General features: G+C 40.2%; 1 protein-coding gene across 2 annotated transcripts in view; it reads left to right on the top strand.

Moving 5' to 3' along the window:
- Adgrv1 (adhesion G protein-coupled receptor V1) overlaps positions 1–26,340 on the top strand; it is a 580,259-nt gene that overhangs the window by 51,372 nt on the left and 502,547 nt on the right. Inside the window, exons 12-22 of one of the 2 annotated variants that reach the window (XM_039103389.2) lie at positions 606–638; positions 1,926–2,052; positions 2,137–2,322; positions 3,011–3,191; positions 4,128–4,291; positions 5,445–5,568; positions 6,908–7,174; positions 8,649–8,775; positions 9,333–9,547; positions 10,448–11,179; positions 12,623–12,996. In XM_039103389.2, coding sequence (XP_038959317.1) covers positions 606–638; positions 1,926–2,052; positions 2,137–2,322; positions 3,011–3,191; positions 4,128–4,291; positions 5,445–5,568; positions 6,908–7,174; positions 8,649–8,775; positions 9,333–9,547; positions 10,448–11,179; positions 12,623–12,996 — 2,530 coding nt within the window. The remainder of the gene's footprint in view (positions 1–605; positions 639–1,925; positions 2,053–2,136; positions 2,323–3,010; positions 3,192–4,127; positions 4,292–5,444; positions 5,569–6,907; positions 7,175–8,648; positions 8,776–9,332; positions 9,548–10,447; positions 11,180–12,622; positions 12,997–26,340) is intronic. The other variant, XM_039103390.2, reaches the window with a different exon arrangement.

Raw genomic sequence — 26,340 nt, 5'->3', positions numbered from 1 at the left:
ACCTTTCAAGGTTATTTGGAAAGGAAATACAGTGGGGATGTGGAAAGTGTTTAAATTTCCTGTCATGAAACTGTAATTAAAAGTGACGATGTCTTGTGACTCTTGGAATGTATTTCTCTGAAAACATTGAAAGGTACAGATGTCTCTGCCACAGAGTTTTGATGATTTGAATTCAAATAGCAACTGGCTTTTGATCTGAGGATGGAAGTATTTTTTTCCCAAACCTCATTAAAGTGAGTAATTACAAATCCAGCTGAATGAAATTTGCTCAGCTGCTGTAGCTTCTGGAGGTGCACAGCGCTTGGCAGACATCTATGCTGTGGAGGGGGCCGAGAAAGGAATGTCTTGAATGAGTGTGGACATGCTCGCCGGTCATGGGGTCATCATCCACAAAAGTGGCTTTGCTAGCACTTGTCAATAGCAGTGAACACGGTGTGCACAGTTCCCACAGACTGACAATTACTCATGGGAGGTAGCAGGGGATTCGGTGTGCTTCGTTTAACCTCATTTTTACCATTCCACTCCAAGCTCGTAGCAGTGAGAATTTAGCAAATGGTGCACTTGTCTTCCCTTCGCCCTTCCCACCGTTCTTTCTGTGTTGACAGGGTAGAAACGGAAAGATTTGTTGTGTATTTTGGGTAAGTGTGCGGAATAACGGCTTGCTGTGAAGGGTCGCTTTTTTGTTCCATGCATGATGGTTTTCTGGTGAAGCTGCCGTTCTGCATGACGAGACTTGAACAGTGCTGCCTGTCCACCTGGCTGTGCATGATGGTTTGAGATCTCATTCTCTAGTGACAATGGGATTCGTATGAAGGGCTTGGGATTTGGGCTCCTCAGTTTGGCATCATGAATTTGTTCAAAATATTTAATAAACACCGAAGAATTGAGTGTTACTACACGTTTTGAAGAGTTTTAAGTTTTAACACTGCATAAGTTTAAATCAGAGAATAATTGTGGTTTAAAGGTGAAATACTGTATGAACGTTGTGTTTTGTTTTAACAGAGAAAATGACCTCTGTGGCGTTTCTGGGTGTATCTTTGTACTTTCTTCCTTTTGTGTCTCTGTTTTATAGAGAAATTTTCAGAGTTTATGTCATAGAAGATAACATATTTTACAAAGTCTGAAATAGCTTCACTTACTTAATGTTTACACTGAATTTGCATAGTCTGCTTCTCATCCGATTTTCATGTCTCTTAGCTGATGTGGACGACAGAGATTTCAGGGAATGAATATATTTATAGAAATGAAGTTGAGTCATTGTCCACTCACATGTGAACACATACATGCACACATACTCACACACGTGCATATACACACTCAGATATGCCCACATGCCTGCCCCCCATACATACTTGTTGCAAATCAGCCTCTCAGATCCACTTTATTTCTTTTATTCTATTTTACATTTTATTTTTTTCCTAAAAAAATAGTTGAGGTTAAAACTGAGACATGTAGAAGTCACTTGAAAGACAAAGAGTATTTATAAATGCCAGACCGTAATTGTGCTTACTTATTTAGTTTTGCTCATTGTGGTCTATAATTACCCAATCAATATATCACTTAATATAATCATATTTAAGAAGACTTAAATATAACATTTAAAACACATGTGTCAGAGAAGCACATATGATAGGATATGATGCTTTATATGATGATTTCTATATTATTTGTGTACCTATGTAGTCTAGTAAAGTAAAAGAAAAAGATATAATGAATTCAGAAATCTTTCACTGTTATCAATGAAGAACAGTTTTAGTGTGAAGTCATTTTAATACATGCAAATTTGCTTTAAGTTATAACCCATAGTTGCTTTTTTAATTATTTGGAAGAATTGTAAATTCTGCTGGTGGTTTTTGTTTCTTTAAAGCCTGAGAAAACATCTTGAAAATTCCAGCATAACAGAGTGTGTTTCCCTCTCTTCCCAGGGTGAGTGTGGACAGTGATGTCCTGAAATCAGGCTATACTAGCCGAGACTTGATTATTTTGGAAAATGATGACCCTGGAGGCATTTTTGAATTTTCTTATGATTCTAGAGGACCCTATGTTATAAAAGTAGGTCCAAAACTTCACTCTGGATTCATAACTTCAGAAAGTGTTCTAGAAGAAATTGAGCTTTTGTTGGTTTTGTTGTTACAGGAAGGAGATGCTGTGGAGCTCCGAATTGCTCGATCCAGGGGGGCGCTTGTTAAACAGTTCCTCCGCTTCCACGTGGAGCCCCGGGATAGCAATGAATTCTATGGAAACACGGGGGTGCTGGAATTCAGTCCAGGGGAACGGGAAGTAGTGATCACCCTACTCACCAGACTGGATGGCATGCCAGAGGTACCCGGGTCGGGACTTCTGCCATGTCCTTTTGAAAGGTTGACAGTGTCAGGATTTTGAGAATAGAAATATTATAAACATTGACAGCAAGACATAAGAAAAAAATTAGGAACCCGTGTTTAGAAAAGTTTAAAAAGAAGCTTGAAAAGCAGAATACAAGTCATTTAACTTACCAAAGTGTATTCTTGTCCCAAAACAAGAACAAGAAAGCCATGAGAGGCTTAGCTTCTGTTCTCGGATTCCCCCACGTACCGTATGTTTTATTCTTCGTGGTCTGTACTCACTGAACTCTTCCTGCCGTGATCTGGAGCTAAAGCTCTGCTGCGACATTATTTTTCAGAAAGAAATGAGCTTGTTTTATGATAGGAGAATCAATAGTGCAATACATATGCAGCTTTCAAATTTTTTTATTCTTGCTCATTTAAATAGACAATCACCAATGAAAAGGCCTTGAATTTTTTATAAGCTTAGTGTGGCCATTTCCTTTTTTATATAATGTATTTCCTGTCTTTCAGTGAGTGGCAAATGGTTTTAAAAATTAGGAATAAATATCAGCTCTCTTGTCTTTTCCATGTGTTGTTTGTTCCTGAAAAGTTGAACACGAAAACATTGTCAGTCACATACACATCTTGTTTGTAATGGAAACTTTGGCTTTCTATCTTTTCCAAATTCGACCTGCTCTTTGTAGTTGGATGAGCACTATTGGGTGGTCCTCAGCAGCCATGGCGGAAGGGAGAGCAAGCTGGGCAGTGCTACACATGTCAACATAACAATTCTGGAGAACGACGATCCTCACGGCATTATAGAATTTGCTTCCAATGGTTTGACTGTGTCGATAAGAGAAAGCAAAGGAGAGGATGTCTATCATGGTAAATTATTCTGTCTCCCACATTTTTATTCTGCTCTCTGAAGAGGACGTTCATTTCTTTTCAACTTAATTTTTAAAAATTATTTTTACCTGTGTGTGTATTTGTGTGTGCCTGTGCGAATCTGTGTGCACCACATGTCTGCATAGCCCAAGGAGGCCAAAAGCTGTTGGACCTCCTGAAGCCGACACTAGTGGTGGTGAGCCAACTGGTTGGGTGTTGGGATCAAACCCGGGTCCTTGGGAAGAGCAGTAAGTGCTATTAACCGCTGTCCCATCTCACCATCCCTTAGACCGTTTTAGTAACTGTTGTCAGTGTTCCAGTCTGCGTGTAACTTAGAAACTTCTCTGTTAGAGCTCGTGCTTATGCTTGCCGTTTACCTGTCTTCCATAGCCTTGGGCTGCTAGTGAGGACCTCACTTACAGTTCGCTTTCAGCTCATTCAGTATAACCTCAGACACTCGAGAAGGAATCAAGTCAGTCAAGTGGAGAGCACACCACAGCTAAGAGTCACTATTGAGAAGCCACTGCAGTGTCAGAAGAGGAGAATTCTGTTATTTTTAAAACATTGTTTGGGTAATTCAATAACTTGGCTGTCAAGGAAAAGTTAAGCTTCCAGCACATGCCTTTGGTGAATCTGCTTGTAGGACTTTGTAATAGTTGTACATAATTAGTTATAATTCCATTCCTATGCCAGATGATTCTTAATATCTCAAAGTGTGATAGAAAAGATTGAGCAGGTTAAACACACATACACACACACACACACACACACACACACACACACCACATGCACGCACGCACGCACACACGCACGCACGCACACATGCACACATACGTCAACACTTGGAGTACATGCTAAGCAAGCGTTGGTAACGAGAGGTTTTTATTTCTGCTTATTTCTGCTTGCTCACCCTGTGTTCCCGTGTGTTTCTCTCAGCTGTTTACGGTGTAGTGCGAACTCGAGGCAACTTTGGTGCTGTTAATGTATCATGGATGGTTAGTCCAAACTCTACGCAAGATGTGTTTCCTGTGCAAGGAACCGTTTGTTTTGGAGACCAAGAAAATTTTAAAAACATCACTGTCTACTCCTTCGCAGATGAAGTAAGTATGCTCTGCGGTCTTCTACCTGGCTTGCTGTAAGCCTTGAAGCACACCGTTTTGGTGTTATTTGCTAGGTTTATCTTTTGTGGTGCTGATGGCAAAACTCTATGTCATGGAGGCGTTCTACCTTTACAGCTCATTAACTCCTTTTCACTAAATAATTAAATACCTGGCAACACATTTTGTGCTGATGCTGCTCGATAAAGAGGTTTAACATGACTGGCTGGTTCCAAAGCAAGATGGCAATGCTATTTAGGGGTGTCTTTTAAGGCATTTCTAAAACTCATGATTGATACTGGTCAGTAACCCATTATATATGGAACGTCATGGATTCAGAGTTGTGGGAGACATTTAGAAACTTACTTGCCTTTGGCATCTTGAAAAGGAGCTGTTTTCTGAGTCTATCGTGGTACATTCACTATTAGGGCACTAAGCACAGGATTGTCAGCCTGACAGGAAAGATAAAGAATTTCGCTAAGGTGGAGAGGGGACCTTTCTCAGGGCGAAGCTGCGAAGCTTGTCCCTTTCCCTCAGAACTGGCCCCCCACAGACAAAACTATCACTTCTTTTTTCCTGTTTTTGGATGAGGGGAAAACTAAGGCACACTGGCAATGAGAAAGAAAAATAGTATCCGTTTGGGCATTTAAGAATCAGAGAAGTGGAAATCTCATCTTTTAGAGACCATGGAAGTGAGGATGTCTTTGGACCTCCTCAGGAACCTTCCAGAAAATTTGAAGACAGAGTTGGGGAGCTAACAGCCCAGCAACCCTTAGTGCTCTGTTTGGAAATGTTTCAATTGTTACATTGGTTTTCTGGTCTGTTTTTTCCTTACAGTTAATTTGTTTCCATTTTCTTATGGAAACAATATAAACCTCTGTTGTATGGCCAGGTTTTCCTTACTTAAGTCAAAACATACGTATTTCCCTTCTACTTTGTAGCCAGCTGCAATAAAATGGCTGTTTGGAAGAACAATATTGAAATGATTTTAGGGCAATCTGAGTTTCATGGGAAAACTTTTAATGAAGCCGTCATCTTAGAAATGAAAATGAATTTTAGCAGTGGTAACTGAGCTTTCAAAAGACAAATAACAAGTGTGCATAATGTAATTGGAGTACGATTCACTTGACTTAAAGTATGTACCATTTTGCCAAAGATTCCGGAGGAGATGGAGGAATTCACCATTATCCTACTTAGTGCCACTGGAGGGGCTCAAACTGGAAATCAGACAACTGCCTCCCTGAGGATTCTCAGGAACGACGACCCCATTTACTTTGCAGGTGGTATTGCTGTCTTGTTTGAGTGAGTTTGCGTCGGTCTTAAATAATATACACGTTCTGAGACGGTCTTATTTAGTTTTATGTTTTGCCAGCATGTATGCATGTGTGTCACACGCATGCCTTTTGCCTGTGGAGGTCACAGGGGACAGCGGATCCCTGCAGCAGGAGTTAGGATGGCTGTGACCCATCTTGGGAATCAAACGTGGCTCCTTTGCAAGAGTGACAAGTACTCTACACTGCCTGAGCCATCTCTCCAGCCCCCATACATAGGTTTAAGAAGAATTAAATTACATTTTTCTGTATGTAGTCAATTTGTAGTATAGTCAAGTGTAATTTCATGATTCATTTGATAATCGGTGTTCTGTGTTTGAGTTTAAACATTTTTATTTTTAGGGCCTTCTGAAACAGTGAAAACAAGAGAGGGCAATTGGCAGCTTCGCTCCTTGCTTTTCATCCCCCAGCATGCCTTTCTTTGAGTAGACAACAGGAACTTGTCTGGGGAGTCGCTTCCTAACAGAGTTTAAGGGTGGTCACTGGTTACATTAGCTGATGGTTAAGGGGCATGTTAATTAAGAATCCCCCCTTTTGGACACGTACGTTTTGGTACGTCATCTGGCATAATTGGCAGCGACCAGTCAGAGAGTGACACGTCCTAGGCGAGGATAGTTTCCTATATAAGGGACGGTTATTCCTCACTCTCCGTCTCCGCATTGTAAGCTTATGCTCTCCCTCTCAAGATGCATTAAAGCTTTTCTGCAGTAGGGAAAAAAAAAAAAGAATCCCCCCTTTTATCATTGTACTGCTTTCTCTACACCTGTCCTTTGCTCCAAAAGCATCTTTTACTTACGTTTATGAGACTTAATCAAACTTTTAATTCTTTGAAGTCTCTTTCTTTGTAAGATGTATATAGATGAAATTTATGATCTAGTAGTGTCCTGAGCCTTTTGAATTCTATTTACACTCTTAGCTTTCAGGTTATTACCTGAAAATTAATAAATTGGTCTTATACCTATCTCTTTTCTAACTACCATAGCAAAGTGAAACGAGAGATTTCTAATTCAAGGAACTGACCTTTAACATGAGGCTGCAGTCGGAAGAGAAAGGATGTCTTATGATATTTACTGACAGCTTAGTTGACAGAGACACTGGTACTGTGGAGCATTAGGACAAGGGGGAATACAGACTTGACACCTTCAGAGGGAGCTTATATCAGAGGGGAGCAGAGGAAATGCCGAGTCCAGGCATTTCCTATAGATGGCAGGGAAAAATCGAGAGTGATCTGAAAATGTGCGCACAGACTGGAAGAGGCTTAAGGATTTCTGTTCTGTGCCTTTTTCAGAGCCTTCTGTTGTGAGAGTCCAGGAGGGTGAGACTGCCAACTTTACAGTTCTCAGAAATGGATCTGTTGACGCGGCCTGCACTGTTCAATATGCTACCGTGGATGGAAAGGCTTCAGGAGGAGAGGGAGATTTCGTACCTGTTGAGAAAGGGGAAACCCTCGTGTTTGAGGTTGGAAGCCGAGAGCAGAGTGTGTCTGTATCTGTCAATGAGGATGGAGTCCCAGAAACCGACGAGCCCTTTTATATAATCCTGTTCAATTCCACAGGTAAATCAATACTGGTCTGGGTCATCTCTGGTTTTCTATTCTGGTAAGTAGTTGTGCCAGGTCCACCTTTGCTGTCATCCACAACTGCTCATGACAAAAACCATGACATGAAGAGGATGGTCACTGAACCTTTCTGTGCAGTGTAAGCCAGAGGTCAATGTGGTAAAATTCTGGGAAAATCAACGTGGCTCATGTTCCAGGGGAATTTGCTCCTGGCTATTTAGCTACATCGTTTTCATGTCTGAAATGAAGCACAGCTGGTATCAGTGCAAACTGTCACCTCTGTCACCTTTCAGGTTTCTTTACTTCTCCTATCTGGAATCTGGAATTATGCACTTCACTTAATAGTAACCTTCCTCCAATCCTCTCAGTGTAAAGTAATTCCATAGTCTTTCTTGGGCTCTCACGATCCCTGCAAAGCCACAAACTCATTTGAGTTTGCCTGATGCTTCTTTTTTATTTGCTGTAGGTATTTTACCCTTGGTAATAACGTCACAGAAGTAGTTCTGTGTTCTTAGTATGTCCTTGTCAGGATTTTGGTTTGCCCCTTTGTTTTGGTTAAATTAAAGTGGTGGCCTACAAGCTTACTTCTTAGTGTCATTAATAAATGCTTGTGGCTTCTTAACATGAAATTATGTAGCCGTGTTATTACTCAAAATTTTTTTTCAAATTTTCACTGATATTTATTGGAATAAAATCGTAATTTCTATTTAGTGTTGTGATGACTTTTATTACCATCACTTAAGTTTATGATTACCTTCATCCAGATTTGCCTAGTGGTAATCTATTCAGCATGACTTCCTTGTCTTTTGTCCTTTTTATGCTTCAAGCATTGCTTTGGCAAGCTGTTCCAAGCCCAGTGTGGAATTTTCCTGCCACAGTCCCGAAATTATCCAGTTCTTTTGGAAGCCCTGATTTTAAGAAAGTTATTTAATAAATAGAATCTGGTCACTGGGTGGTTATTGCTATTGCTGGTTATTGCCTTTTAATGTGCACAGATTGGGAGTATATACACACACACATGGTTACTTGTGTGTGTGTGTGTGTGTGTGTGTGTGTGTGTGTGTGTGTGTGTGCTCACCCATGTATATGCATGTGGCGGCTAGAGAACATTGTTAGACGTCATCCTCTAGTGGTTTGTTCATGTTTTGTGAGGTAGGGTCTCTCATTGAACCTCATTCTTGCAACTTCAGCTATGCTGACTGACCCACCAACCCTTTGCATACAACTGCCTCTGGTCCCCCAGCTGGGGTTACAGACGCCCTTGCCTTTTATTCAGGGGCTGGAATCTGAATGGGAAACATACACATGCACCAAGCTCTTTGCCAACTGAGCCGTTCCGGAAGCCTTTTAATATCTGTAGTTGTATATTTCTTACATTTTAAGTGAATAAAATGAATACATGATAAAAAATTTTGTTAAAATAAAAAATAGTTTTAAAAAAATGACCTTGACTCTCTTGTGTTTAACTTAGGTGACACGGTAGTTTATGAATATGGGGTAGCTACAATCATAATTGAAGCCAATGATGACCCGAATGGTGTTTTTTCTCTGGAGCCCATAGACAAAGCGGTGGAAGAGGGAAAGACAAATGCATTTTGGTAAGAATATTTGCATAAGGAAAGTTAAAATTGGATGCAAAAAATGAGACCATTAAGTGGGGGAAATGGAAACACTGTTAATCTATACAGATTCAAACGTAAGTGGGATTAATGGTGACTTTGTTTATGTTCTGCTATAATAGTTTTCATTAAGAAACTAACCATGACAACCATTCATCTGCTAGACAGAACTCGAGTCCTTCACCTTCTCCCTCCATGTTCTATCTTTTCAAGACTAGAGGACTTCAGCTATTCAGTCTTCGGGAAAAATCTTCATAGAATTTGCAACGTGTGACTTCTTGCATCTAAGATTCTTTTTTCTTATGAAAAACGTTGCCAATTACTATCAACCTCTTTTTTAACTTGGGCTTAGAATTTGCCATGCTGATTGGCTTTGAAGAGATTCTAAGATTGTCTGTCTTTTCCGTGGTTTCTCAGTGAGCTGGCACACTAGCTAGCTAGGTTGGAGATAAATAGAAAATGCACAGATGCCTTTGTAAGTCATAGTCACTACATACACATTTCAAAAACACCACTTTTGTTTCATTTTCACACAGGATTTTACGGCACCGAGGACACTTCGGCAATGTTTCTGTGGCTTGGCATCTGTTCCAGAATGCTTCTCTGCAGCCTGGACGAGAATTCTATGAAACATCAGGGACTGTTAACTTCACAGACGGAGAAGGAACAAAACCAGTAATTCTCCGTGCTTTCCCAGATAGGATTCCTGAATTCAATGAATTTTATATTCTAAGGCTGGTAAATATTTCAGGTACAGACCTTTTCCATCTCTTATGTTACCACCAAAACTTTATAGATTATACTTAAATAGAATTGTGTACAAAACCCAGGGAAGTCAAGTGTGTTATTATTGTCTGATTTTAATGTCAAAGCACCTTGTTGGCAGATGTTTTTTGTTGTTGTTTTGTCTTTTTTTCTGTTTTTGTAGTGCTGGGAGTCAAACCCTAAGCCTGTGCATATTAGGAAGTGCTCTACCATTGGTGTACACCCTAGCTAGCCCTTGTTTTTGTTGACCATTTTGATACAACAGAATGTCTTTGCTGACGTACAGGTTGGCTTGGAAATATGATGCAGAGTCCACTCTGGTGTGCTGCCAGTGGTAACATTTTATTTCATTGTTTGTTGAAATGTGGCCTCACTGCACAGTGCAGGCTGACCTTAGGTCTGGACCCTGCCGGCGACATCTCTAGAGGGCTGGGGTTAGAGGTATGGGACACAGTAACTGACTTAGTGTTTCTTGTTTATTTATTCATTTATCTTAGGCATAGAGTCTCGGGCTCTGTGCTAATTATGTGCTGTGGTCATTTTACTATGCCCTCAGCCTTGAATGTTCACTTTTTGTGGTCTTAGGAAAATTCCATTTCATGGATGGAGGCTTCCTCTTTCTCACCATTTTCAGTTTAAGCATAAAATCTTCCTTTGTTGTTGCTGGCTGGTTGGTGGGGTTTATTTTTGTTTATTTATTTTTGGTAGGGGCTTGACAGATTATTAATATGGATATGCTAATCGATGTTATTTGAAATGTTGTGAAAGCAATATGATGCCATTATGTACCAATAATGAGTAAACAACTAGAAATTTGTCCGTAAAACCTACTGCCATTTTGTTTCTTAGACTAAAAGGTATTTAACTTTTGGCCTTTGAATTACAGGTGCTGGAGGCCAACTAGCAGAAACTGACCTTCAGGTAACGGTCATGATTCCATTCAACGATGATCCGTTTGGAGTTTTCATCTTGGATCCAGAGTGTCTAGAGAGAGAAGTGGCTGAAGATGTTCTCTCAGAAGACGATATGTCTTATATTGCCAACTTCACCGTATTGAGACAGCAGGGTGTCTTTGGTGATGTAAGGGTTGGCTGGGAAGTTCTGTCCAGAGAGCTCCCTGCTGGCCTGCCACCAATGGTCGACTTCCTGCTGGTAGGGGTTTTTCCAAGCACTGTGCCTTTACAACCACATATGCGACATCGCCACAGTGGAACAGACGTCTTGTACTTCAGTGGACTAGAGGGTGCATTTGGGACAGTTGATCCCAAGTACCAGCCCTCCAGGAACAACACAATTGCCAACTTTACATTTTCAGCGTGGGTAATGCCTAATGCCTATACAAATGGATTTCTCATAGCGAAGGATGACAGTCATGGCAGCATCTACTATGGGGTAAAAATCCAAACGAATGAAACCCACGTGACCCTGTCCCTTCATTATAAAACTTTTGGATCAGATGTTACATATATTGCCAAGAGCACTGCCATGAAATATTTAGAGGATGGTGTTTGGCTTCATGTTTTAATCATCTTAGATGATGGCATAATTGAATTCTATCTGGATGGAAATGCAATGCCCAAAGGCATAAAGAGTCTGAAAGGAGAAGCCATTACTGACGGTGAGTGTTCGTATTGTAACTATTGCTGACAGTGTCTGCATCGTAACTAGTACATTGCATAGGAAAAATGCTCAACTCTTCAATTAGAAAGTTTGGTCAAAGAAAGAGCTAGCAAATGTTTTGAAACTTGACTTTATGTTTTCTCTAGTAAAGCTGTGTGCCTACCAAGACCACTGTTAAGTCGAGTGTTTCGGAAATGAAGGGTGCAAAGTCTTCAGCATGGGGGGAATCAGAAACAAGCACTAGGCAAGAGATGTGCAAGCAGATCACTACAAAACTTTGTGGGAAGAAAGGAAATGATAGGAACGTTGTCTTTAGTTGGTGATTGGGAAGGAACTGTTCCTATACACGAATGAGCAAAGGTCTGGAACTGTGAAACAGTTCACTGTATCTGGGAAACTCTCCTTCAGCGTGTCTGAGGGTGAAGGGTAATGGGAAAACGACAGAAAAGCCTTCAAGAGAAGATATGATCTAAAAGTGATTCCAGCACTGTGTTAGCGCAGGTGAACCAGCGGATGCTGGGCCTGGCTTTGAAGGGATGATCTTTGTTAGCTTGAGCCAAATCACACACCCTCTCTTAGGATAACTCACTGTGGACTGTATGGACTTGGGACACTGAGGCAGGAGGATCACGAACAACAAGGCAACCTGGGTCATTTAGCAAGTTGCTAGCCAGAAGCAATAGTGAGATCCTGTTATAAAACACCAAAAACCAAAGTCAAAACCAAGTCAACTGAACTCTAAATGGACAAAATCCTACAAAGGACTGCGGAGATGTGGTGACATACAGCCGGGCTGCATACTGCTGTGTACTGTCACTGTAGTGTTTCATGATTGAATGTAGTGTTTTAAGAATTGCTTCTGGTTTCTATATTCACTTAGGTTTTGGGGAAAAATGATGTATTTGGCCTGTAGAAACAAGAACTCCCTTAGAATCACTACTTTAGTTAACCCAAGATGAATTTTTAACACGCAGAGCTCTCAAGCTCTCTGTGAGTGGTAATCTGTAATTTCGGAGCAGAACTAACCCTGTCCTTATTTAGTTCCGTAAGTAACTTTAAAGTGTCCGAGACACAGGTTCACTCAGCTAAATGTACAGCACACAAGCACACATGGTAGACAGATGTGTGTCTGAATGTGTTGACTTACTTTTCTGCCCATAAATGATTTTGACAGACTGATGTGAGTTACTTTTAAGTAACCATCATATGATTTTGAAGGCAGGTTCTGTATTGAAGGATCACAAAATCCAGCAATTATGTTGCAAGTTCTTTTGTATCATCGTAGAAGATAATATTTATTTATGATCACTTTTTAGTTGTGCCCAAATTTTCCTTCTTCCAGACATATTTCAGTGGAATCACCTTGCTTTCTGAACCACACTTCTAGGTTGTGATAGGTGATAGTAGCTGTCGTAACAGCTAAACGCACATCTGATTTCAGGTCCTGGAATCCTGAGAATTGGGGCAGGGATGGATGGCGGTGACAGATTCACAGGTTGGATGCAGGATGTGAGAACCTATGAGCGCAAACTGACTCCCGAAGAGATTTATGAACTTCATGCTATGCCTGCAAGGAACGATTTGCACCCTATTTCTGGGTATCTGGAGTTCAGACAAGGAGAAACCAACAAGTCATTCATTGTTGCTGCAAGAGATGACAGTGAAGAGGAAGGAGAAGAATTATTCCTTCTTAAACTGGTCTCTGTGTATGGCGGAGCTCAGCTTTCTGAGGAAAACACTACCGCTCGGCTAAGGATACAGAAAAGTGACAACGCCAATGGCCTGTTTGGCTTCACCGGGGCTTGTATACCCGAGGTTAGTAGGGAGATGGGGAATTTCACGGTAAATCGTTCACTGTGGATGGATTTGTCCGCGGTTGAACTAGCTTTCAAAGTACATAGGATCCACATTTGCACATAGAAATCTCAGCCCTTGTTCCTGGTAGATTGCAGCTTAAGTGGCCTTATTGAGGTGAGAGAAACAATAACAAAAAAGCAAAAGGCTCTTAGCAATTTAGCTTTAAAGTTTATCACTCTATAAGTAATTATACACCACCTCTAATTTGGCTCATATTTTGGGTACCATATATGGATATGAAATAAATATTGAAAGCCTATATGAGTAATTAAAAATGAAATTCTACTTCAGTATGCTTTTGTTCTTCTAGAGGCAGCATTTTATAGGGCTCTCCCAACTTGGTTGCATTTGTTTCTTACCAGCAATCTTGGCTGACTCAATTCATTAGGCTGGTGTACTGGCCTTCTCACTTCCTCCTAAGCTTTCAAGGACATGTGATCACCTCTGCTGATTAGTAATAGGAGAGCTCAGGAAACTGCCTCCCAGGTGTTGTGCGTGACGGCAAATGCTCTATGTCCAGAAAAGGCTGCCAAGAACCAAGAGAGCCTTCTGCTTCGAAACTTGATGCCAGGAGGTCTGGATGAACATGTATGTGAACTGGATGATTAAGCAAAACAGGATGAGTAGAACTTGAAAAACTCACAGAACTCGTTGTAGCTTCAATTGGGACAACCAGATCTCTGAAATTTTATGTGGCCCTCTTAGTTTGTGTGGCAACCACAAGACTAGAGATCTCCAGGTGTTTTTGTAAACTTGAGAAATAACACATATGTTGATAATGATTTTTAAATTGCTCTTTCTCTTTCTTTTTATTTATTATTTATTTATTATCTTTTATTGTGTACGGGTGTATATGTGCCATGCTGTGTCTCTGGAGGTCAGAGGGTAACCCGTGGGAGTCAATTCTCCTATTCTGCCATCTGGATCTCAGGGTTCAAACTCGGGACATCGAGCTTAGTGGCAAACACCTTAAGTTTTGAAGGTCTCAAACTATGAATACATGTTTTTCAAATATTCCACGACATAGGATGAGGTTTTCTGTTGCATTGCCAAAGCGTTATGGTCAGGGAGCAGGGGAGATTGTCAGCAGTCAGCATACCCTGCTGTTGCAGAGGACCCACGTTTGACTCAAAACCTGTTCCACACTGCTCAAGTCTGTACTCACACATGCACCTGCATGTATGCATGCATTCATGCGCCTAAACAAATGTGGTGGTTGCCTATGAGAAGTTCTCGGTGGTTAGAGTGCTTGCCCTTATCAGTGTGAAGACTCGAAACCCACGGGAAACTAGGTAGGTGTGGCAGCCACCTGAAACCCAGTGCTCAAGAGGCAGACAACTGGATGCCTAGCGTAGGCCAGAGCGGCAGAAATCTGTGAGCCTTGTGTTTGGCCAGCCACCCTGTAGCGACAAATAAAGTGGAGCGCTTTACCGTAGAGACTCAGCATGAACTTTAGGTCTTCACATGCACATGCCACACATGTGTAAACATAGATTCCCATAGGTACACCACATAAACACACACCTGCACACGCACAGCACTCACATGCACAGACATGGTGGGTAAGTGAAGAAAGTCCCAGACACAGTTTTGAATCATGAGCAGTACTAGTTGATGATCTCATCTTTTTCTTGGGGGAAAAATGGTTGACAAGTACTGTTTATGCAGACTTTGGAATTTGGCATATTTTTTCCTAAAATAGGCTATTGATTATGAGAAAAACAGATCATGGTTTTGGTTGGCAATAAAAACTTCAGTCTTTCACATGAAAAAAAATCTAAATTTTAGAAACTTTTATCAGCCAAAGTGAGTTTGCTTTCCAATACTGCAGATGTTTGAGACAATGTTGCCAGTTGATCTATACCAGTGTGATTGTTTTGCATAATTAAATATGTTAGCATGTGGATGATATGAAGAACTCAGTAAGCTAATAATGTCCTAAATTATCATAGCAGGGATAGAAGATTGATTCCTAGTGCATGGTGGGCAGTGGGTTGAAATGCAGTACAATGTGTTTATAAGTTTCATGTGGCACTAATCTCTAAGAAACTTCCACTTTTCAAATTTTGGTGTAGTGCTGCAGTAACAATAATTATCCTAAAGGCCTATGAAGATGCCACTGCTTTCCAGTTATATATGCAAGGCTGGATTTTTCTCTGAATGCCTCAGGTAGAACACAGAGAGTCGCAAATGAAAATGCTGCTTTGTGTTAGTTTGTCCTTGTTTTAGAATATATAGTTATTACTCAATTCACATGGTTCATTAGGCTGGTGTACTGGCCTTCTCACTTCCTCCTAAGCTTTCAAGGACATGTGAAAGCCCATGGGTTGACAGTGGGTTGACAGTGGGTTGACAGTGGGTTGACAGTGGGTTGACAGGCAGGCTACGGCTGCACTGCAATTAGTTGTTAGTCATTACTTTTTCATGGTGACATTTGTAGTATCATGGAGAACTCCACACTTCACGAACATATGCAGAAACTCTTTGGACTTCTCAGTGAATTTATGAATATGCAGGCTCCACAAATAAAAAGATTGGAGAAGTCTTTATTTACTCTATGTCTCTTATGACCTTAAGTTTAATATCTACTTGGTTTATTTTCAGAAATATTGAAAGTGACCATAATTTCTTTGATTTTTTTCTCACTTTGTTTTTACATTTATTATTTTTAATGTTTCCTTTTGTCATATATTCATTAGCACAATACTGGATTATATAAGGGCATTTTCATGCATGTATATAATATACTCTGAACACATTGAACTCCTATATTTCCTTCCCTTCCACTTCAGACTTAGATCTAATTCTGTACCCCAGAACTCAGTATGCTTGATTAGGTTCGGTGTCATGATTATTGGCTTTTGAATGTGGCAAACCCAGGGGGACATATTCCCTTTGTAAATCTTCCTGTGTAGGCTTTAGTAGTTTGCAATCGTCATATGAATGAATGTGTTTGGGTACATATGAAGTGATAGATAATTTTTCATAGCTGGAAGATCACTCAGTTAATGCACAAATGTCTTAAGACAGCATGTGTCATGAGACACTTTCATGATACATGTTTGTTCTCTTATCTCCTGTCTTTCTTCTTGTGATACTCTTTATGTGGATGCTCACAAAGTCTCTCCTAGATCCAGTTCACTTTTCCTTAGCCTGCCTTGCCTAGCTTGCTTTTGTTACTGTGGTGAGAGTCCACACCTCATACATACCCCTACCCTTAGTTTCATCTTCTCCAGGAAGATTCTCATGACACATCAGCAAGCCAAAATCAAGCAAGCAAGCAAGCAGAAAACAAATTGAAAACCCAAATTCCTTCAATTTCTAATGCTGCTAATTCTGAAGACAGTCACTATTTTAAAAAAAATCCTGCATTTGATAGCAAGTCTTTGCAAAAAATAGGTTTTTATAGTTTGTTGTTAAATTATAAAAAATAGAAAGCTGTCTTTTATTCCCCACTTGGACCACAGTGCCCCAAGATACCTGCTAGATATCTTAAATCTCAGCAAAGCCTCTCACCCGCTTTGCTTCATCCCATATCACACTGCCAAAGGCCTCGTTCTGAGCCTGGCAGCAGTCTCTCTACCTATCCAGTTCCCAAGGCAAGTTTCCATGCCAGAAACACACATCCCAACTCCGTGGCAGCCCAGCCCAGCTGCCTCACACTCCCTTACACTTAAACCTACACATGAAAGAAACAACACAATAACCATTGATCCAATTGATAAGATATAATTGCCCACCTAAACATAAAAAGCCCGGTACACATTCATCCCTTAAGAACATTCATAACAACCTGTAAAGGTGCAGCGTGGAGTCTTAACGTCAGTTTCTGTGTTGTCTCTCAGCGGCTTTTCCCCTGTTTCCCTGACCAGGAATTGAACCCGGGCCACGGTGGTGAGAGCTCCGAACACTAACCACTAGACCACCAGATTTCTGACGAGGTTGAAGACTGATTATAGTCTCATAGCCTATTACGCTGTTTAACTCTGAAAATACATATTTTATTGGCTAGTTATCAGATAGTATACAAGGTAGCCAGGATATAACATAGATTTTAAGCCTTTCTTAAGCTGGAGTGGATAACTAAATGTTCTGTTTAACTGATAAAGTGTTGGACTGGGTGTTAGATACATTTTATGCTTTTAATTGCAAAATGATAATAGTTGTGCTCAGCTTATATTTGAGAGAAAAGTTTTTGTTTTTAATTCGACAAAAAGGGTGAAATGTGGGGCTGGAGAGATGGCTTGGCAGTTGGGAGCACTGACTGCTCTTCCAGAGGTCCTGAGTTCAATTCCCAGCAGCCACATGGCGGCTCACAACCATCTGTAAAGAGATCCGATGCCCTCTTCTGGTGTTTCTGAAGACAGCTACAGTGTACTTATATATAATAAATGAATAAATCTTAAAAAATAATGTTAAGTAGGCACTGCAGCCTTGCATTAAAAAAAGGGTGAAATGTGGGATGATGTCACAGGTGAGGCAGGTACGAGATAGAATGAGGCCTCTCATTGGATGAGAAGGAAGGATGGGCAGGAGAAAAGTTCGAAGCAAGGGAGGGGAGATGGGAACGGAAGAGGGGAGGAGGGAGAGATTAGCCGGGAGACAACATGGAGGCTGACGTTAAGACTCCACGCTGTATCTTTACAGGTTGTTGTGCATGTTCTTAAGGGATGGATGTGTACCGGGCTTTGTATGCTTAGGTGGGCAATTATGTCTTATCAATTGGATCAGAGGTTATTGTGTTGTGTGTTCTTTAAGTGTAAGGGAGTCTGGGCTGCCACGGAGTTGGGATGTGTGTTTCTAGCATGGAAAGCTAAACCTGCCTTGGGAACTGGATGGGTAGAGAGGTTGCTGCCAGCCTCAGAGAGAGGCCTGAGTGATATGGGATGGAGCAGAGCAGGTGAGAGGCTTTGCTGACTGAGACTTAGCAGATATCCTGGGGCTCTGAGGTGACAGACCAAGTGGGAGATAAAAGACTGCACTTTATTTTTTATATTTTTACAACAACAATAGTTAGATTGGACAAGATTATGAGTATAATATACATGTACCTCATAAATTAAATGCATAATTTTAATACCTTAGTTTTATTTATCTTTAATTATCTTTAATCTTTTCTTTGTTGTCCGGTTGTTATCTGCTTCCTGGTTCACCATCCAACAGTTCCTCATCCCATTTCCCTTCCCCCATGTCCAAGAGGATGTCCCCACCCCACTCTACCCTCCCAGGCCTCCCCACTCCCTGGGGCCTCAAGTTTCTGGAGGGTTAGGTACATCTTCTCTCACTAAGGCCAGACCAGGCGGTTCTCTGCTGTATATGTGTCAAGGGCCTCTTATCGGTTAATGTATACTGCTTGATTGGCAGCTCAGTGTCTGAGAGATCTTAGGGGTCCAGGTTAGTTGAGACTGCTGGTCCTCCCATGGGGTCCCCCTCCCCCTCAGCTTCTTCTAGCCCTTTCACAATTCAACCACAGGGGTCCATGGCCTCTGACGTCAGATTCTTTTGCTGCCTGTTGGGCCCCTAGAGGGCAGTCATGATAGGTCCCTGTTTATGGCATCAGTAGTAGTGTCAGGCCTTAGAGCCTCCCTTCCCCCCTCCACCCCTGATCTGGATTCCAATTTGGGCTGGTCACTGAACCTTCCCTCCCTCAGTCTCTTCTCCATTTTTGTCCCTGCAGGAACAATTCTGAGTCAGTTTTTGACTGTGGGATGGCAACCCGATCCCTGTTTCTTCTTTACTCAGGTGCACTATGCCCCAGGAAATCACAGGTGCTTACGAAATTATAATAAGAGTCAATAAATGTATGGGTGGATTGGAGTTCTGATGAGGCGTTTCAAATGATGTTTGGAGTGCAGGCAGGGTCTGTATTGAGATGTTGGCTGATCCTGCTAGACCCAGCGCAGTGCCCACCCACGTTACCATGTCCCTCCCCTCTCCATGCTGTTACCATGTCCCTCCTGTCTCCATGCTGTTACCATGTCCCTCCCGTCTCCATGCTGTTACCATGTCCCTCCCGTCTTCATGCTGTTAGTTACAGCTCTGCAATTTCTACGTTATTTCTTCTTTAGCTCACATCATAAAATAATGTACTCCATGTAATTAACTGGTGAAATTACCGCTTCACAATAGTTCATAGAACTTGTTAGACTCACATCTTATAACTAATACTTTGATTTATGTTTTTATATACTTGGCTTAAGAATCAATTTAGAAATGGCTGGGGAAGACCATTGTAGAAAAAGAATGCTTCTTCACTGTTTTAAGTACCTACTACTATATTTCATGAATAATTCCTTTAGTATTATACCAGTATGATACCATCCCTCACAACACATCGCCCAAACATGAAACAAAAACTAGATTTGTAATTTTTTTTAGCTTTAATTTTCTGTTTCAACTAAAAAACCTGATTCACATTTCACTCAACTAATGTTTCTGAGCAAACAGACTTGACAACTCCTACTGCTGATCGTCCATTGAACTTCCATTGATCTTCCAAATGAATATTCAGCCAAATGCCAGTTAAGAACAGGTGCTACAAAGATGGCCCCCTGATTAAGAATATGAAATGCTCATACAGAGGACCTGAGTTTTATCCCAGCTTCCATATTGGGCGGATTACAGCTGTCCAGAATTCCAGCACCAGGGACATCCAGCACCCTTTCATGCCTCCAAGGCACCTGCACTCAGGTTCACATACCTATGTGTAATTAAAATGAATTAAAAAAAAACAAAACAGGGTATATCGAATTGAAGAGACTGTTTCTAGTGTGAAACAGAATTAAGGCGGCTTCAAATATGATGGATCTATTTACTGGCCTCAGTGTTTGTGTCAAGACTCTAAAGTCATTTTAGTTAAATATGATAATTAGGTAAATATATATATTTTATCTCTTCACACACACACACACACACACACACACACACACACACACATATATTCTTATCTTTTGACTCTTGTCAATAATGAGATTTTGTAGTAGTTCAGGGCTTTTCCAAATGTGTCAGAAATGTCAAATTCATTCCTGATTCAGGATGGCATTCCAGAATCAGATGTCAGATGGGGGCGGGGCAAAAGCATAAACATGATTTTGAAGACTCTGTTGATCATGGGCCCACACATAGAGGAACTGTTTTTAAAGTAACAAAACTTCAGGGGATGATATCTAATATTTGTGATCATTAATAGTATTTTTTTTTAGCCAAGCATCCTACATGATTCATTCTTATAGACTCTTGACACTTAAACGAAAGTTTTGTAGGTAAACATTGTTAAATACAGCACAAACCCATTACAATTTTCTGTTTAAACCTCATTCATGGCATGTATTTGATCACACTTGTCTAGCATGTCAGGAGGCTATAGATGTGGTTTTACTACTTGAAGGGGTGGTGTGGAAACAAAGCATTATTCTAGTTCTGATCGCCCCAGGTCATGTTTTTTAAGTATAAAAAAGAGCCTTCACACACTTCTTTTTTCTTTCCTTTTTTTCACATTTTTTATTGTATATTTTTTATTTACATTTCAAATGTTACTCCCTTTCCTGGTTTCCTATCCATAAGCCCTCTCTCCCATCCCCTACCTCCTTTTATGAGTGTGTTTCTCCACCCATCGACCAACCCCTTCTTGACTCCCTGCCCTGACATACTTCTTTGGGGGTCCAGTCTTGGCAGGACCAAGGGCTTCTTCTCCCATTGATTCCCAACAAGGCCATCCTCTGCTACATATGCAGCGAGAGCCATGATCTGTCCATGTGTACTCTTTGAGTAGTGGTTTAGTCCCTGGGAGCTCTGGTTGGTTGGTATTGTTGTTCTTCTGGGGTTGCAAGCCTCTTCAGCTCCTTCAATCCTTTCTCTAACTCCTCCAATAGAGACCCTATTCTCAGTTCGGTGGTTTGCTGCTAGCATTCGCTTCTATGTTTGTCATGCACTGGCAGAGCCTCTCAGGAGATAACTCCTGTCAGCATGCACTTTTTGGTATCAGCAATATTGTCTAGGTTTGGTGGCTCTGTGAATATGGGCTGGATCCTCAGGAGGGGCAGGCTCTGAATGGCCATTCCTTCAGTCTCTAATTCAAACTTTGTCTCCATATCCCCTCCTATGAATATTTTTTGTTCGCCTTTTAAGAAAGACTGAAGCATCCGCACTTTGGTTGTCTTTCTTCTTGACCTTCATGTGGTCTATGATTGTATCTTGAGTAATTCAAGCTTTTGCACTAATATCCACTTATCGCTGAGTGCATAACCTGTGTGGTTTATTTTTTGTTTGTTTTTGTGATTGAGTTACCTCACTCAGGATATTTTCTAGTGCCATCCATTTGCCTATGAATTTCATGAAGTCATTGTTTTGATAGCTGAGTAGTACTCCATTGTGTAGATGTACCACATTTTCTGTGTCCATTCCTCTGTTGAAGGGCATCTGGGTTCTTTGTAGCTTCTGGCTATTATAAATAAGGCTGCTATGAACATAGTGGAGCACGTATCTTTGTTATATTGGAACATCTTTTGGGTATATGCCCAAGAGAGATATAGCTGGGTCCTCAGGTAACACTATATTCAATTTTCTGAGGAACCTCCATACTGATTTCCAGAGTGGTTGTACCAGTTTGCAATCCCACCAACAATGGAGGAATGTTCCTCTTTCTCCAGATCCTTGCCAGCATTTGCTGTCACCTGAGTTTTTGATCTTAGCCGTTCTGACTGGTGTGAGGTGGAATCTCAGGGTTGTTTGGATTTGCATTTCCCTGATGACTAAGGATGTTGAACATTTCTTTAGGTGCTTCTCAGTCATTTTATATTCCTCAGCTGAAAATTCTTTATTTAGCTTTGTACCTCACTTTTTAATAGGATTGTTTGGCTCTCTGGAGTCTAACTTCTGGAGTTCTTTGTATATTTTGGATATAAACCCTCTATCAGTTGTAGGATTGGTAAAGATCTTTTCTCAATCAGTTGCTTGCCATTTTGTTCTAATTACAGTGTCCTTTGCCTTACAGAAGCTTTGCAGTTTTATGAGGTCCCATTTGTCGATTCTTGATCTTAGAGCATAAACTATTGGTATTTTGTTCAGGAAAGTTTCCCCAGTGCCCATGTGTTTGAGGCTCTTCCCCACTTTTTCTTCTATTAGTTTGAGTGTATCTGGTTTGATGTGGAGGTCCTTGAACCACTTGGACTTAAGCTTTGTACAGGGTGATAAGCATGGACCGATCTGCATTCTTCTACATGCTGACCTCCAGTTGAACCAGCACCATTTGTTGAAAATGCTATCTTTTTTCCATTGGATGGTTTTAGCTCCTTTGTCAAATATCAAGTGACCGTAAGTATGTGAGTTCATTTCTGGGTCTTTAATTCTATTCCTCTGATCTATCTGTCTGTCTCTGTACCAATACCATGCAGTTTTTATCACTATTGTTCTGTAATACTGCTTGAGGTCAGGGATGGTGATTCCCTCAGAAATTCTTTTATTGCTGAGTATAGTTTTAGCTATCCTGGGTTTTTTGTTATTCCAAATGAATTTGCAAATTGCACTTTCTAACTGTATGAAGAATTGGATTGGAATTTTGATGGGGATTGCATTGAATCTGTAGATTGCTTTTGGTAAAATGGCCATTTTTACTATATTAATTCTGCCAATCCATGAGCATGGTAGATCTTTCCATCTTCTGAGGTCTTCTTCAATTTCCTTCTCCAGAGACTTGAAGTTCCTGTCATAAAGATCTTTCACTTGGTTGGTTAGAGTCACACTGAAGTATCTTATGTTATTTGTCACTTTTGTGAAGGGTGTCACTTCCCTAATTTCTTTCTCAGCCTATTAATCCTTTGTGTAGAGGAAGGTTACTGATTTGTTTGAGTTAATTTTATACCCAGCTACTTTGCTGAAGTTGTTTATCAAGCTTAGCAGTTCTCTGGTATAACTTTTGGGGTCACTTAACTGTACTATCATATCATCTGCAAATAGTGATATTTTGACTTCTTCTTTTCCAATCTGTATCCCTTTTACATCCTTTTGTTGTTTGATTGCTCTGGCTAGGACTTCCAGTACTATATTGAATAAGTAGGAAGAGAGTGGGCAGACTTTTCTAGTCCCTGATTTCAGTGGGATTGCTTCAAGTTTCTCCCCATTTAGTTTGATGTTGGGTACTGGTTTGTGGATATTGCCTTTGCTGTGTTTAGGTTTAGGCTTTGAATTCTTGATCCTTCCAGGTCTTTTAACATGAAGGGGTATTGAATTTTGTCAAAGGCTTTCTCAGCATCTATAGAGATGATCGTGTGTTGTTTTTCTTTTCTTTCAGTTTGTTTATATAGTGGATTACGTTGATGGTTTTCCATATATTGAACCATCCCTGCATCCCTGGAATCCTACTTGATCACGATGGGTGATCCTTTTGATGTGTTCTTGGATTTGGTTTGCTAGAATTTTATTGAGTTGTTTTGCATAGATATTTATGAGGGAAATTGGTCTGAAGTTTTCTTTGTTGAGTCTTGGTATGATTTAGGTATAAGTATAATTGTGGCTTCATAGAAGGAATAGGATAGTGCTACTTCTGTTTCTGTTTTGTGGAATGGTTTGGACAGTATTGGTATGAGGTCTTCTATGAAGATCTGATTCAATTCTCCACTAAAACTATATAGTCCTGGGCTTTGTTTTTGGTCAGAGGACATTTAATAACTGCTTCTATTTCTTTAAGAGTTATGGGATTGTTTAGAAGGTTTATCTAATACTGATTTAACTTGAGTATCCGGTATCTGTCTAGAAAATTGTTCATTTTATCCAGATTTTCCACTTTTGTTGAATATAGGCTTTTGTAGTAGGATCTGATGATTTTTGAATTTCCTCCGATTCTGTTGTTGTCTTCCTTTTCATTTCTGATTTTGTTAATTTGGACACACTCTCTGTGTTCTCTAGTTAGTCTGGTTAATTTTGTTGATTTTCTCAAAGAATCAGATCCTGGTTCTGTTGATTTCTTTGTTTAGTTCTCTTTGTTTCTACTTGGTTGATTTCAGCTCTGAGTTTGATTATTTCCTGTCCTCTACTCCTCCTGGGTGTATTTGCTCCTTTTGGTTCTAGAGCTTTTAGGTGTGCTGTCAAGCTGCTCACATATGCTCTCTCCTGTTTCTTTCTGCAGGCACTCAGCGCTATTAGTTTTCCTCTTAGCACAGCTTTCATTTGTCCCATAAGTTTGGGTATGTTGTACCTTCATTTTCATTAAATTCTAAAAAGTCTTTAATTTCTTTCTTTGTTTCTTCCTTGACCAAGTTATCATTGAGTAGAGCATTGTTCAATTTCCACATGTATGAGGGATTTTTGTTGTTTTTGTTTTTATTGAAGACCAGCCTTAGTCCATGGCAATCCGATAGGATGCATGGGATTATTTCAAATTTCTTGTATCTGTAGAGGCCTATTTTGTGGCTGATTATATGGTCAGTTTTAGAGAAGGTACCATTTAGTGCTGAGAAGAAGGTATATTCTTTTGTTTTAGGATGGAATGTTCTATAAATATCTGTTAAGTCCATTCAGTTCATAACTTCTGTTTGTTTCACTGTGCCTCTGTTTAGTTTCTGTTTCCATGATCTGTCCATTGGTGAGAGTGGGCTGTTGAAGTCTCCCTCTATTATTGTGTGATGTGCAATGTGTGCTTTAAGCTTTAGTAAAGTTTCTTTTATGAATGTAGGTGCCCTTGTATTTGGGTCATAGATATTCAGGATTGAGAGTTCATCCTGGTGGATTTTTCCTTTGATTAATATGAAGTTTTGTTCCTTATCTATTTTGATTACTTTTGGTTGAAAGTCAATTTTATTTGATATTAGAGTGGCTGCTCCTGCTTGTGTCTTGGGACCATTTGCTTGGAAATTATTTTTCTAGCCTTTTACTCTGAGGTAGTGTCTATCTTTGTCACTGAGGTGTGTTTCCTGTATGCAGCAAAAGGCTGGAGCCTCTTTCCATATCTTGTCTGTTAGTCTATGTCTTTTTATTGGGGAATTGAGTCCTTTGATGTTAAGAGACATTAAATAATTGTGATTGTTGTTTCCTGTTATTTCTATTGTTAGAGGTAGAATTATCTTTGTGTGACTCTCTTTTTTGGGTTTATTGCAAGAAGATTACTTTCTTCCTTTTTCTAGAATGTCGTTTCCCTCCTTGTCTTGGAGTTTTCCACCTATTATCTTTTGTAGGGCTGGATGTGTGGAATGATATTTTGTCATGGAATATCTTGTTTTTTGTCTATGTTAATTGAGGGTTTGCTGGGTATAGTAGCCTGGGCTGGCGTTTGTGTTCTCTCAGGGTCTGTATGACATCTGCCCAGGATCTTCTGGCTTTCATAGTCTCTGGTGAGAAGTCTAGTGTAATTCTGATAGGTCTGCCTTTATATGTTACTTGACCTTTTCCCTCTTATTACTTCTAATATTCTTTCTTTGCATTGTGCGTTTGGTGTTTTGAATATTATGTGATGGGAGGGATTTTTTTTTCTGTTCCAATTTATTTGGAGTTCTGAAGGCTTATTGTATGTTTTTGGGCATCTCTCTCTCTTTTTTTAGTGTAGGGAAGTTTTTGTCTATAATTTTTTGAACATATTTACTGGTCCTTTATGTTGGGAATCTTCACTCTTTTCTATACCTGTTATCCTTAGCTTTGTCCTTATTGTGTCCTGGATTTCCTGGATGTCTTGGTTTAGCAGACTTTTGCATTTTGCATTTTCTTTGACTGTTGTGTCAATGTTTTCTCTGGTATCTTCTGCCCCTGAGATATTCTTTTCTATCTCTTGTATTCTGTTGGTGATGCTTGCGTCTACGACTCCTGATCTTTTTTCTTAGGCTTTCTATCTCCAAGGTTGTCTTCCTTTGTGCTTTCTTTATTGTTTCTATTTCCATTTTTAAATCCTGGATAGTTTTGTACCATTCCTTCACCTGTTTGGTTGTGTTTTTTTCTGTAATTCTTTAAGGGATTTTTGTGTTTCCTTTTTAAGGGCTTCTACTTATTTACTTGTGTTGTACGGTATTTCTTTAAGGGAGTTATTTATGTCCTTCTTAAAGTCCTCTATCATCATCATGAGACATAATTTTTAATTCAAATCTTTCTTTTCTATTGTGTTTGGATATTCACTATTTGCTTTGGTTGGAGAACAGGGCTCTGATGATGCTAAATAGTCTTGGTTTCTGTTGCTTAGATTTCTATGCTTGCCCCTGCAATCAGGTTGTTTCTGGTGTTGGCTGGTTTTGCTGTCTCTGACAGTGGCTTGACCCTGCCGACCTGTTTTCTCCCAGAGGGATCTGGGTATAGACAGCTGTGGGACCGAGTCAGTTCTGGGTG

Source organism: Rattus norvegicus, chromosome 2, assembly GCF_036323735.1.
Source record: "Rattus norvegicus strain BN/NHsdMcwi chromosome 2, GRCr8, whole genome shotgun sequence".
Classification (NCBI taxonomy): domain Eukaryota; kingdom Metazoa; phylum Chordata; class Mammalia; order Rodentia; family Muridae; genus Rattus; species Rattus norvegicus.
Note: the sequence above shows the minus strand (reverse complement) of the source record. Positions and strands in the feature narration are given on the sequence as shown.